The sequence below is a fragment of the Antechinus flavipes genome, chromosome 6 (genome assembly GCF_016432865.1).
Source record: "Antechinus flavipes isolate AdamAnt ecotype Samford, QLD, Australia chromosome 6, AdamAnt_v2, whole genome shotgun sequence".
Taxonomy (NCBI): domain Eukaryota; kingdom Metazoa; phylum Chordata; class Mammalia; order Dasyuromorphia; family Dasyuridae; genus Antechinus; species Antechinus flavipes.
In genome coordinates this window covers 256,872,901-256,886,708 of record NC_067403.1, presented here as the reverse complement: position 1 = coordinate 256,886,708, position 13,808 = coordinate 256,872,901, and the positions used below count along the sequence as shown (strand labels likewise).

General features: G+C 53.7%; 1 protein-coding gene across 5 annotated transcripts; it reads left to right on the top strand.

Annotated features, from left to right (window-relative positions):
* Positions 1-3,653: 3,653 nt before the first annotated feature.
* LOC127539790 (RNA-binding protein 4B) lies at positions 3,654-13,258 on the top strand. Of its 5 annotated transcripts, XR_007948034.1 has the most exons (5): positions 3,663-3,866; positions 4,682-5,105; positions 10,270-10,957; positions 12,556-12,637; positions 12,873-13,258. XR_007948034.1 is itself a non-coding variant. In XM_051964125.1 (4 exons), exons 2-3 carry the CDS (start codon positions 4,694-4,696, stop codon positions 9,070-9,072), a joined length of 444 nt encoding a protein of 147 aa, XP_051820085.1. In that variant the 5' UTR covers positions 3,654-3,866; positions 4,682-4,693; the 3' UTR covers positions 9,073-9,088; positions 10,270-10,366. The 5 variants fall into 5 exon arrangements, 4 of the variants coding, with proteins under 4 accessions (XP_051820085.1, XP_051820086.1, XP_051820084.1 ...); XM_051964125.1 differs by lacking the exons at positions 12,556-12,637; positions 12,873-13,258 and adding an exon at positions 9,041-9,088 and having other exon boundaries at positions 3,654-3,866; positions 10,270-10,366; XM_051964124.1 differs by having other exon boundaries at positions 12,556-13,258.
* The last annotated feature ends 550 nt before the right edge of the window (positions 13,259-13,808 follow it).

The following is a 13,808-nucleotide window of genomic DNA, read 5'->3' as shown; positions in this document are numbered from 1 at the left end:
ATTATTGATCTGAACTGATACTAAGGCTGCCTCCAGAAAACCTCCTCGAGAAACCTTCTCTTGCAGAGAGAACTATTAAATTAAAAGGAAGAAAAAAAACTCCACAAGTATCTATGGGAACTAGGGAACCGTGACATCACCGGGCTGAGCACTAAGTATCTATGGGAACTAGAGAGTCATGACATCACCACACTAAGTACTAAGTATATATGGGAAGTAGAGAACCATGACATCACCACACTGAGTACTAAGTATCTATGGGAACTAGAGAGTCATGACATCACCACGCTGAGTACTGAGTATCTATGGGAACTAGAAAGTCATGACATCACCACACTGAGTACTAAGTATATATGGGAAATAGAGAACCATGACATCACCGTGCTGAGTACTGAGTACATGTGGGAACTACAGAACCATGATATCAATATGCTGAGTACTAAGTATATATGGGATGACATCATCAGGCTGAGTACTAAGTATATATGGGAACTAGGGAACCATGACATCACCCTGCTGACTACTAAGTATATATGGGAACTAGAGAGCCATTATCTCATCAATCCCACTGAGTTAACACCCTCGGGTAAGTACCTTTGCTTCAAACATACTTTTCTCAGAGTTCCCCAATATCTGTGTTCCTCTTGGTGGGGGGCCGGGGGGGGGGGGCACAAAAGTTCAGAATGAATCCTTGTCACATCCCATTTGGGCAAGGGAGGCAGGCTCAGGCCCTGCCCAGGGAGCTGATGATATAATCACTAAGTATAGGCAGGAGTACTTGAACCCAGATCCAACTGTGGTAGCCATCTCTGATCTTTAGAAGATCCCCCAGCCTAAATATTCCTTTCTATAATTTCCAGCCATTTTCCCCTGTTCTGGCTCCCGGGGCCCAGCAGGCCCCCTCCCTCATCTTCTAGAGTGAACACACTCAATAACATCAACTGATCCTCTCAATGCTTGTGTAGTTTAACAAAAAAATCGACAGAACATGGCAGGAGCGATAGAGGGGGTCTGAAGACTCCTTATTTCTGGAATCTCAGCCTTTTTTTTTTTTTTCTGAGGCAATTGAGGTTAAGTGACTTGCGCAGCTAGGAATTGTTAAGTGGCTTGAGTCTAAATTTGAAGTCAGGTTCTTTTGATTTCAGGGCTGGTGCTCTACCCACTGCGCCCCCCAGCTGCCCCCACCTCAGCCCTTCTTGATGCCTTAACTAGCTTCATCACACTGAGATTCATGTTGAGTTTGAAGTCCACTAAAACCCCCAGATCCTTTTCAGACAAACTGCAACCTGCCGATGACCCTCTCCCATCCTGCACCGCCAGGGAAAGAGGGAGGACTCTAAGTATATCTGGATATTGTTGAGTTTTCTAAAAAAAAAAAAAAACCAACTCTCTAGAGAAATTTCTCTAGAAAAACACCATATCGGGAGAGTTTGGATTTTCCAAGTGGCTCAGATGTGGAACCAAAGCTTTTCCAATAGATTGGAGTTTTTAAAATTTAAAATGGTCATTCTAAGTAACAATGACTACAGCGTTAATATTCAAATACATTTAAGGGAGCCAAGTTTTAACAGCTGAAATCTGCGCTAAAGTTTTGGGGAAGCCAGGATGGGAACATCCAAGCTCGGATCCCAGCCGCAGCCCCTTGCGCCCCCCCCCATCCCAAGATTCCCACGTGTATATTCATTTTTGTCTGGCTGATGATGCGAGCTGGAGAGGGAACAAGGCATCTAGTCAGGTGGGAGGAGAAGCCCCCATCTCCCCCCCCCCGAAGGGGAGCTCCTCCAAAGCAGGGACTCTGACTTTTCTTTGTATGCCCGGGGCTTAGCACAATGTTTGGTAAGGTACACAGTAGGCACTTACTTAATGCCTGCTGACTGAATACAAGGTGATGGATGTGAGAGAGAGGATACTGAGGTAGAGAATCTGGGTTGGGACCAGTCTGCTGTGGAAGGAAGGCTTCAGACCCCCAGGGTGGGGTGACTGCAAAGAGTAGGGATGCCCATAATACTGCGGGGCATCGCCAAGCAGGAAGCGACAGAGCCTGCCGCTAACGTGGACTTGAACTCACTACTTGGAGGGAGAAGCTCAGGAGCCACAGGGCCTGGCCTCAGTTTCCCCAGAATGAAGAAGGGAAAGTAAAAGGGGTTTTAAATCCAAGTCATGTGATTGCTGTGGTTTGGTGGAAGATCCCCTTTGGGGTATTTCTGGGCAGATAGTGCTGCTTCCGTTTCCTTTCCCAGCTCGCTTTACAGCTGTGCAAACTGAGGCAAACACACCTAACTGACTCGCCCGCTGCTAGAAATGTCCGTGGCTGCATCTGAACCCAGCCCTTGCAGATGGGGGCCCTGCCCTCTCTCCCCTCTCTCCCTTCCTCTCTCCTTCCTGCAAAGACCCGCTGCAGTACTCCCTTTCGCCACTAGGAGGGGCGCTATACGCATGCTTCGGCTCTCAACTCGAGAAAGGGCCGAGTTTCACGAGGCAGTCCAGGGCATCCGGCCCGAGACCCCGGTAAGGGGGATGCTTCCCTCCCCCCCCCTCACCCCCCCGTGGCGGTCGGGATGCCTGTGGACCAAGTCTTCTCTGATTCCCATTCTTTAATGCACACGATAATATAGAAAGGCGGGAAAAGGAAATCAATCTTTAAGAAAATCAGTGATCAAAATACTCGTTAAAAACGAACCCCCAGGGAGGAAGCCCGGGTCTTGTTGGATTTTCTTTAAAAAAACAAAAAAAAAAAACACAAATCTCTAGAGTGTCGGGAGGAAAACACCGTACCGGGAGTTTGGATTTTCAGATGTGGAACCAAAGCTTTTGCAACAGATTGGAGTTTTGAAAATTTTAAATGACCATTCTAAGTCACCTAATGACTAAGCGTTAATATTCAAATACATTTAAGGGAGCCAAGTTTTAACAGCTGAAGTCTGCGCTAAAGCTTTGGGGAAGCCAGGATGGGAACACCCAAGCTCGGATCCCGGCCCCCAGCCCCTCGCGCCCCCCCACCCCCACCCCGCCCAATCCCAAGGGTTCCCAAGTGTATATTCGTTTTTGTCTCGAGGTTTCACGGGTCCCCAGGAGCCGGGCAGGATGGCTCGGGAGTGCCCGGCCGAGGCGGGTGTAGACTGATAAAAGCGCTTGCGGACTGGGGGCAAACAGCCCGGCTTGCTGGAGCGCCTTTCCGGACCACGCCCGCGCCCGTCTCCCCTTCAGCCTTTGTCACCCCCGCCCGGCTGCGGATGGCATGACCCATTATGAAGGCCCATAGCAGCCCCCAAAACCCCGAGGCGCCCGGGACAGCCCGCAGCTCTTCCGCCGGCCTTCCATGGAACGGTCCCCGTCGCTGCCACGTGGCCTTTGAGAAACTGATTAACCGGCGGCCGTAAATTCCACGTTCCACCTTCCCGGGCGTCAAGTGGAATAATCCGCTTCCCCCCCACACACCCGCGGTTCAAAGAATCCCGCAATGGTTCAGTCCAGCCCCTTTCCTTTTGACGTAAAATACAAGGCCGGGTTTGCAAGGCAGGGATTGGTCGGCTTTGGGGGGCGTAGCCGGGCGGGGGCAGGGCGCTCTGGCGTCATCGCCATGCCCCGCCCTGTAGGCGGAGAGAAAGGCAGGCGGGGCCCGCCCGTTTGCTCACGCTGTTTGCGCGCGGCGGCGGGATTGGCTGGCCGCAGCGGTGAGCGCTCGTGCTCGGGCGGGCGCGCTCGCGCCGGGCTCGTGCCTGCCTCCTGCGTGCGTGCGTGCGTGCGTGCGTCGGCCGCGGCGCGAGGCGGGCGCGGAGTCGGGAGGTCGCGCCGAGGCTCGAGCGGCCGTCGCCATTTTGTCGGGTTGTCTCTGACAGACGCGGGAGCCGCCGCCGCCCCCGGAGGTGCGACCGGGACCTGGGGGGGAGGGAGGGAACGGGGGGGGAGGGGGCCGTGTTCGGGGCGAGGCCTCTGCAGGCGGGGCCGGCGCGGGGCGGGGCCGGGGAGGGCTCTGCTGTCTGGGAGGCGGGGCAGGGGCGGGGAGGGGCGGGGAGGGGCGGGGCTCCGAGTGCCCGGAGGGCTCCCTGAGGTGACTCCCAGAGTCCATTCTCTGGCTGGGGTCTTCCCGATGGGGAAACTGAGCCCTGAACCCAAACGGACATGTCCGCCCCTCCCGGCATGCGCCGAGCTGACACCCCCGCAGGCCGAGCTAGTATTTATTGAGTGCTTGCTGTGTGTCTGCGCTGAAGACGAGACAGCTGCTTCCCCTCCCCCCTCGTGGCGCGGGCACACAGAGGGCGCTCAATACGTGCTGACGGTCTCAGGCTTCCCCTTGGATCCACCTTCATTCCCCCTAATGTGAACACGAAGCTCTTCCCTCCCCCCTGCTGGGGACTCTTGGTCAGGAAGGGAGGGACTTTCAGCCTCCTTCAGGACAAGGCCTGGCTTTGACCTCTGACCCCACCGTGACCCCGTGACCTCACAGCCATTGGGCCTGAGCCATGGTGGTCAGGCTCAAGAGAGGGTTGGCATACAGCAAGCACTCTATAAATGCTGCTCCCTCACTGGGTTGACAGACTCAGAGGGCTGCCTGGCACACAGCAAGCACTCTATAAATGCTGCTCCCTCCCCATCTGAGAACTGAGGACCTGAGGGCAGTGGCTAATCCCAGGGTCACTAGATCAGGCCCCCCCCCCAACGGCATCCTTGTCCCCCACAGGCTGCTGTCGAGATGGTGAAGCTGTTCATCGGCAACCTGCCCCGTGAGGCGACGGAGCAGGAGATCCGCTCTCTGTTCGAGCAGTACGGGAAGGTGCTCGAGTGCGACATCATCAAGAACTACGGCTTCGTGCACATCGAGGACAAGACGGCGGCCGAGGACGCCATCCGCAACCTGCACCACTACAAGCTGCACGGCGTCAACATCAACGTGGAGGCCAGCAAGAACAAGAGCAAGGCCTCCACCAAGCTGCACGTGGGCAACATCAGCCCCACGTGCACCAACCTCGAGCTGCGCGCCAAGTTCGAGGAGTACGGGCCCGTGATCGAGTGCGACATCGTCAAGGACTACGCCTTCGTGCACATGGAGCGCGCCGAGGACGCCGTGGAGGCCATCCGCGGCCTGGACAACACCGAGTTCCAAGGTGAACTGCCCTGGGGCCTGGGGAGAGGGGAAGCACAGGTCAGGAGGGCAGCTGGCCTTCAGGGGGACGTCCCTCATGGCCATCTGGTGTAGCCAGAAATCCCGTCTGAGGGCGATTGTGGGGGGCCAGTTGTAAACATGCCGGCTTCCTCCCGAGAAGCAAGATCACATTCTTCAGCCCCTTCCCATGCTGGCTTCCCGAGATCTCGTCCATCTGTTTCTTGGGGAAACAAACCGTAGACCAGTATGTTAAATCGATTAGTTTTCTGCAAATTTGTCCACTAAGGAATAGTGTCTCTTTGGGGTGAGAAAGGCTGCAGTCCCTTGGTCACTCCCATCCAGGCCCAAAGGGAGCTGGCTTATTGCTAGCGTGTTTTTTTTTTTTTTTTAATGGACGAGGACTGCCTGGTGCTTTGAGTTCTCCGAGGGACTCATTGTTCAGTGTCTTGGGTGATTGGCAGTGAGGGGGGCCTCTCGGGGTAGCCCCCTCGCACTGCAGAATGTGAGTCTGGGGTTGGGGATTGGGCTGCTTGGTTTCTTCATTCATGGATTTCAAAATAAGCAAAGCAAAAGAGCCCATGGTGCTCACTCTGCCCCTTGACAGATTGCTAGAACAGTGAGAAAAGGTGCTGGATTTTTCTGAGAAAATGCATAGACTTGGAGATGGATGGAAAAAATGTCTTTGGCAGTCTCCATTACATAGGGAAGCACAATCGGATGACCGTTATTCTGGGTCACACGGAGGGGTCGGGCAGACCCTTCTGTCACCACTGTGGTAGAATTGGGTGTAGTAGGGAAGAAGGCAGATTCTGGGAGAGGAGAAAGGGCCTGTATTCACTGCATCACTTGGACAAGCGCATCTCAGATGAAGGGGTTGGAGTCAGAGGGGTTGTGCCGAGCTTCAGGGGGGAGACTCTAAATGAGGTAGCTCACATGGTCTGTCACGGCACCCCTCCTGGTCTCTCAGAAAGGGTTTAGGGAGCCAAGTCAGCTCTGGCTTCCGGGCTTCCTGCTGAGGAGCTCTGGGACTTTGCTTCTCGGTGCCTCATTTTTCCTGTTGTAAAATCGGCATTGCAATGCAGCCTCCTTTCTTTGAGCCTCTCACAGTTGTCATGAGAACAGTATCCAAGGCTTTGCACGGAGCAGGTGTTTAATGATGTTTGCGGAATTGAAAAGTAAAGTGAGAAAACAGATAGAATTGTGTCCTGGCAACTAAGAGCATTTCTAGAGCTACGAGGGAATGTTACGTCCAACTGTTAGTCCTCTGTCACGGGCAGGAAGCTGCTTAGGGCTGAGGCTTAAGCTGTCCTGGTTTCTTTCCTTGAGTGCTGATGATCTGGAAATTCCCATTCATAAAAGAATTTTTGTGGGAAGAGGATTTTGGGGGACGAGGGGGATTGGAAACTTATCTAAAGAAAAGAAATGCAAAATAGTTGAGTTAAAAGAAAAATAGGAAGCAAGCTCTAGTCATGTTGTAGTTCACAGTATTATCCTTAAATTTTCCTCCCCCCCTTAATTCCTTTGGGTAAGAATCAAAGAATGATGAAAGTTGTGTGTGTGTTTAGGGGCAGGGAAAGGGGGAAGGAAGCGAAAAGGTTTAAATGACCCTGTAGTTGGTGCCTCGGCCACTTCTTGAGGAGCTGGAAGACTTAGAAAAGATTTCCTTTTTTGAGTCTAGAACATAAGCTCTGCCGAGCTCTTGGCTTTCCCCAAAATCCCATGGGAAAGAGAATCCCAGTCAGGTGAGGTTTTTTCATAACCAATTCTGTTTTGTTTTTCAGATGATGAAAAAAAGTTTAGCGTAGATAATAGAAGTTTCAAATTTGACAGAATCTACAAATTAGGAACCAACTAACCCGGCCCATTAAACTTGAGAAACTTGGCCTATTGGGTTGGCAACCCTGGGTATCTCTCAAACCTTATGTTTGTATACACACAGAATCGAAGAGCACCCAGGAGGCTGCTGGGCCTTCTCTGCCGGGCCCAGGGCTAGCGTCTGAGCTTGCCTGACCATTCCATTCTTGTTACCCTCTCCTCAGGCACAAGAGTCTGGGCCTTAGGTCCATTTGCCTCACCACTTCCAAATGTCAAGATGAGAAGGACGAACTTTTTGTCTGTGCAGGATTCCGGGCTGTGTTATTGAGGAGATCTGGCAGATCTCCAGCTTAGCGTTTCCAAATGGATCATTCACCTATTCTGGACAGTTTAAAGCTTTTTTTTTTTTTTTTTTTTTGACTTTTCATTTGGAGGTGGTGTCATCAAGCCTGTGCCCAGGGGAGAGGAAGAAAAAGCTCTAAGCTTCCTCTAGGCAAGCTAGCCAAGATGCTCCATGGCATCTTAGGATTAAAGGCAGTCCCTCACTTTTTTAAAGGAAAGGTGCCTAGAAATTTAAGTAGGTCTTCTCTGGAACTCTTAGTCCACAACCATACATGATAGAAAGCCTTAGGAATCCCTAAAGAAACGGTCTCTAAATAAACAAGAATTTGCTTTTTTGAATCTGATTTGCAAGGGCTCAGGTGTACAGCCTTTGCCGTTTAAATGAGTTTTTTGGGGTGTGCTACTTAGCCAGCTGTGTCCTGGCCCTCTGGGAATGCTGGCAAACCCTCTGCGCGCTGCAGGTGGAATCTAGCAGGTCTCCCCTCGGTCAGTGATGACAGAGTGTTGTCTTATGTTCCCACCCTGGAAACGACTCGTCTCTGTGCCACTGGTGTTCCAGAGCAAGGGGGCCTCAGAGCTCTCCTCCACGCCCCCACCTCACACTGTGGAGGTGAAGCCCCAGATTGCCAAGACGATGCCAGTGGAGCATCACGTGGGCATGGCCGGTTGGCCGTGGGGGCCGCGGAGGGCCCGCTTGGGCTAAGTCGGGAGGAGCCGATGACCAGGCTGACTGTAGGGCAGGCTAGAAGGGGCTGGGACCCGCCCCGGGAGGGAGCCCCCCACCGGCAGTCAACTGGGGGTTCTTGAAGTGCAGAAGTCACTCCTGGGAGATTTGGTCACGCCTCATGCAGCAGGGAGGGGCAGTTTTTAACCCTCTTGTTCTTCTTTCAGATATCTTTGCCTTGGTGTCCCCTAAGACATGGTAGAAGTAGAGAAGCAGGACATTTTCCAGATGCTATTAGTAAGGCTTTTCAGGAATCACGAGTAAAAGCCCCATCTCTAACCTTTCCAAAAGCTTACGGAAGTAAATGGGAAAGTCATCAGTTTTGAAAGATGTTTTAGTTCCAGGTAAACAGTTAGTTGCCTACTACTATATCACTACAGAGAAACGGATTATGCCTTAGGTGTTTACAAACTAAATGTTACCAACCAGCAAAAGGAATGAAGGAGGGCTGAAGACTGGAACTAGCAGCAAGAATAGAAAGCCTCTGGGGGCCCGCTTCTCCAAAGCTGATCCAGAAACTTGGAAAAGCCTGGTTAGTAGGGGGAAAACATTCTTCAAAATGAGCTTCTGGATATCACTCTGATTGGCCGCTTTGAAAAAATTCACACCAGAATCAGACCGCCATTTTGTAAATCACTCAGTCCAAATTTCAGAGGTCACAATCAGTTTTATCCATTTTGAGTTTGTAGCTGTAGAACCGTTCCAAGTTCAGTCAGTACTGTAGGACCCTGAATAACTTCCAGTTTGAAGATGGGGGAAACTTAAATAGCCAAGTTTACTACCTGGTCAAAACTTAAGAGTTTGAGAACACAGTTAATGACCCTGACATCTGTTTTGCCAATTGTGTCGGTGTTGGTGACAGAGCTAGAAACATGGATTCTTCTGAGCCGGAGGAGGCAGGGACTAGATGAGGTTTGGGTTGGTCGAAGTCATGAGACATTGAGGCGCGAACGCGTTCTACTAAAGTGATGTTCCTGCACTAACCCACTCCCCTCTCAGGGTCAGTGCATGGCGCTGTTCTGGCTGCCGTTCTGAATCGGGGCTGTTTCCAACAGGATGGTGGAGCACGGGGCCTCCTGTCGAATAGCTGCATCCAGAACAAGGTCTGTTAAAGAGGTAGCATCTTGCTGATCACGGAGGGGGACAAATGCAGTTTGGTTTTGCTCTAAGCGACCCTTATGTGAGTCATCCTAAAGCGCAATCCCCACTCTGTACTCTGCACCGGACTCATCTGGGCTGCCTTGATTTCCAAAGTCTTATGCGCTTCTGGGACCCATTTATCTCGCAAAGTACCCATTTTCCACCAGGCCCCCTCTGAGCAGCCTGGGTGTTTCCTGTAAGGGTCCCCGGGCAAGATGGTTGTTTCCTGGGAAGTATGGATGTAGCATGTTTGTCTGGGTGCCCAGAGGCCTTCAAGCAAATGCTGCATTTTTAATCGAGTGGATGATCCCCCGTGAAGTTTTTGGGGCGAACACCGCAGGACGAAATGCCGAACATCTCTATTGTGGGGACGATGGGACGAGCGTAGTGTCCCCAGAAAACTGGTACCGTCTCGAGTTCTTTTTGCCCCGATTCCATTTGTTGAGGGACTGCAGACGAGTGGTTTTCCTTTGCACTGTGGGCCTTGACTGACCTCTGGTGGAAGAGGTTGGGTAACTGGGATGTGGACCAGTGTGTCTCACAGTCCCAGGCCTCCTGCAGAGTGAAGCAGACGAGCCTTGTACACGCAGCCCCTCAGAACCCTCTGGTGATAACCTGCAGAAGGGAAAGCTGTAGTAACCCTCTCTCTGGGTCCTAGGCTACCACAAGGTGCAGAGACGCTGACGGCTCCGTTAATTAAGCGCAGTCTATGGGTAGACCGTGTGTGACAAGAATGGGGGGGTGTGGAAAGATGATTTCCAAATCTTTCCAAATTGAGGTACTTCTGAAAAACTAATTTGGAAACCTCCGTGACAGAGTTCCAATGAGTAGCAGTCCTAGCAGCGAGAAGTAGAATCTTGGGAAAATGTCTACGTCTGTGCGAAATAATCGGAAAGTTGGGGGAGGGACGCTTTCGAAAGGGCCGGTTTCTAGGGATTCGAGTCCTCCCACTCTCACCTCGATTTCACTCGGTGGATGCTTTTTCTCCCCTCCCCGGTGCCCCGTGTGCCGCAGCTGGGGGCGTGTGTGCGTGTGTGTGCGTGTTCCTGCGGGTGTCCGGTTCTGACCCAACTCACTCTTGGTTGTGGAGGGGAGGCGGGCCGGGACCGAGTAACAGCAACCTTCTCGCGTCTGTTTCTTCAAGGCAAACGAATGCACGTGCAGCTGTCCACCAGCCGGCTTCGGACCGCCCCCGGGATGGGAGACCAGAGCGGCTGCTATCGGTGCGGGAAAGAGGGCCACTGGTCCAAAGAGTGTCCAGTGGATCGGACGGGCCGTGTAGCAGACTTGACCGAGCAGTATAACGAGCAGTACGGAGCTGTTCGCGCGCCCTATACCATGGGCTACGGGGAGTCCGTGTATTACAACAATCCGTACGGAGCGCTCGACTATTATAAGCGTTACCGGGTGAGGTCTTATGAGGCGGTGGCGGCAGCGGCGGCGGCCTCCGCGTACAACTATGCAGAGCAGACCCTGTCCCAGCTCCCACAAGTCCAGAGCCCAGCCATGACCAGTCACCTCACCTCCACCTCTCTCAACCCTTATGATAGACACCTGTTGCCGACCTCAGGAGCTGCCGCCGCCACCGCTGCCGTGGCTGCCGCCGCCGCCGCCGCCACCGCAGCTACCTCCTCCTATTATGGGCGGGACCGGAGCCCCCTGCGCCGAGCTGCAGCTGCGGTCCCTACTATTGGAGAGGGCTACGGTTACGGGCACGAGAATGAGCTGTCCCAGGCCTCGGCAGCCGCGCGGAATTCTCTGTACGACGTGGCGCGGTATGAACGGGACCAGTATACGGACCGGGCGCGGTACTCGGCCTTTTAAAGCTCGAGGTGAGAGTGGGGTGGGTGTGGCGGAGAGGTTCGATTTAGTTGAGGTGAAAGGGACGCAGTGCTTTGTAGAGAAGAAAGCCCTCCGCTTCCTGCTGGGAACAGCCTCGCCAAGGTATCAGTTACCCTTTGAACTCCTCTCTCTCTGGCCTAGGGTGGGAGGGTCACCGTGGTCAGAACGTTTCTTTTCGTTTGATTCCAGTTTCTTATAACATCTTTTCTGAGAGCAGTTCCTTTTTTCCCAAGGACAGAAGCACTCCTGACTGGGGGGGCGGGGCCCTCCATCCTTAACCGATTTCCATTTCAGCAGACGGACAAAGCCAGGGACCTCCGGGCCCTGTAGTCTTGGGACAAAGTAAGGGGTGATCACATCATTTGGGGTGAGGAGACTCCCCTTCCCCACCCTTGGGTGAAAGCTGACCGTTCTAGATCTGGCCCCACGTGGGGCTGCTTCCCAGCAGAGAGCAGAGCATCTGACTCGATGTTGCTAGCTAACACAGGCCCGGGACCTGGGCTGGGCGGCCATAGGCCACCTCAGGCTCTCTGGGATGCTGGGCAACTGTCCCATGCCCAGTCTAGTCCATGGATTGGAACGTGAGTCTCCTGGCAGTTCTTTCCAGCTCGGCCTGAGACGTCCGCTTTCTTTCATGTGTTTTGCTTAAGAGGAGAGATTGAGAGAGAAAGATGACTTCTAAGCTGCGTTTTCTGGGATGCTCTTGCTAGAAATTGAGATTTTTCCCTGGGGTTGAACACTCAGCACAGGGCTCTTCTGAGGATGGCTCCAAACACTTCTTTGGGATGGTGGAATTAGAGGGAGCTGCCCCAAACTGTGGGTGCCCTTGGTGGGGGGATAGAAATAGCTCCGTGTCAGCCGTGGGTTCCCCTATTCTTATGAGGGGGCATCTGTCCCTGAAAGAGAAGCCCAAGGGCTCAGTCTCAGCCGAAGGCAGGTTTTGATTTCCTTTAGATAGAGGACAAAGAGAAGGTTGCAGAAGTTTGCCCCACGAGCAGGAAGCTGGTGGTGTCTGCACCCCAGATGCCCGATGGTGAGGATGCAGGGATGGACGCCAGTCAGTGGTGGGCCGGCCCTTGGGACACGGCCCTGGGTCTGCCGCTTGGAGATAGGAGCCTAGTGCTAGCTCAGGGTCTTCCCCAGCTCGCGCTGGCCGGAGAAACCCCATAGGATCCTGTGTGAATTATGGAGGTTTGACTGCAGTGGGAGCAAGAGGAGGAAGTCCGGGTTGTAGATCTGAGGACAAAGGACACTCCTTGCCATCTGTGCTCAGTTCATTCTCCACTTTGAGAAACCTGTTGTCTTTCAGGCTAGAATCAGCCGTGAACAGTGGCAGGCGGGCACCCCCCTGCGGCGGGCCGGGTCCCCACGTGCCCACGACCTTCCAGGAACCCGAATGCGTGGTGTTCCTTGTAAAGCCCTGACACTGCGGGGCCCTGATTAGTGATGGGGGAGTGCAGACGTGTGGCCCGAGTCTGGGCCCTGGGCCGCTCCCTCCAGGGCTCAGCACCCGCCCCTGGGGGGCAGCTCCCCGGGGAGTCGTGGGGTCCGCACTGACACTTGTTCTCTGTTTTCTCTCGACAAACAGGATGGGAGCCAGGGCCTTAGCACTCGGAGCCCAGCCGTCCTCCGGACAGTGTATAAGCCTCTTGTGTTGTGCTCTCTTTCAGGTAGGATATTTGCGGGCTGAACCCTCGGGCTGCGGTCGTATGGGAGAACTTGCTTCGCTCGCGCGGTCCCCTTTGCCGGGATGTTCCCGTTGCTTCATGTTTCAGTAAACAAAGGAGTTTGTGACCAACTGTGGTTTTTTGTTTTCCCCTTAATTTAATTCTTCTAAGGTGGCTCTTTCTCCGGCTAACGAGCGCTGTGTGTAACTTCTCATTCAACATTTCCTTCTTTCCTCAGCCTGAGAGCAGCCCGGGCTGTGGGAAGGACTCTGCTGGCCTTGCCCCTCCTGAGGGAACCTGGATTCCTTCTCCCTCCCGGCTTCTCCTGGGGGGTCAGCTCCCGGCCTGGGCCCCCAGCAGTAGGACCTGCTGGCCCTTTACGGGACTGTCTGGTGTCAAATAGCCCGTTTGCTCTCACTCTGCACCCCATCTGGACTGTCACGCTGCAGCAGCTGGCCTTCTGAGAGTGCCGGGATCCGGGGGGGCGGGGGCGAGGGGGCACGGGGCGGGGGAGGGGGGCGCTTTTTTAACGACCTCTGATCATGGTGCCAGCATGTGCTGGAGGCGACTCATCCCTTCTCTCCCCCCTTCCCTTTGAATAAATAAACGTTTCTAATGATCCGGTTTCCTGTTCTCCTAACTGGTATTTAAGGCTTAACACAGATCGTGCCGCGCAAGGGCAGGGCTTCGACGGGCGCCAGAGGGCGGGGGCGATGTTAATGATAGAGCCGCATTTATAGAGCACCTGCTGTGTGCCAGGCACCCACTAAGTGCTTTACAATTAGCGGCTCATAGGAGCCCACGTTGTCCCTGGCAGGGAAGGGCTGCTATTATTTCCAAGGCAGGCAGTGGTTAAGTCCTCGAGCCCAGAAGGTCTGAGGAGGGATTGGAACTTGGGTTTCCCTGACTGGGTGAGAGCAGCTGGCGGAACCCGGTTCCCACGGGATCTTGTGGCTCGACTGGGCCGGCAAACAAAGAGGGTTCCTCTCCCAAGTTCCTCTCCTTTTATCTGGGAATGATTGACAGCACCAGCCGTCCTGATGCTCCCGGATCACCGTGATCCGGGGAATTCACAGACAGCTGTTTAGGGGCATCGATTAACCCGTGGTGACTTAACAGATGGCCTCGGATTAGCATCTCCCGCCTGCAGCAGCTTCTGAAGGAGAGAACTCTC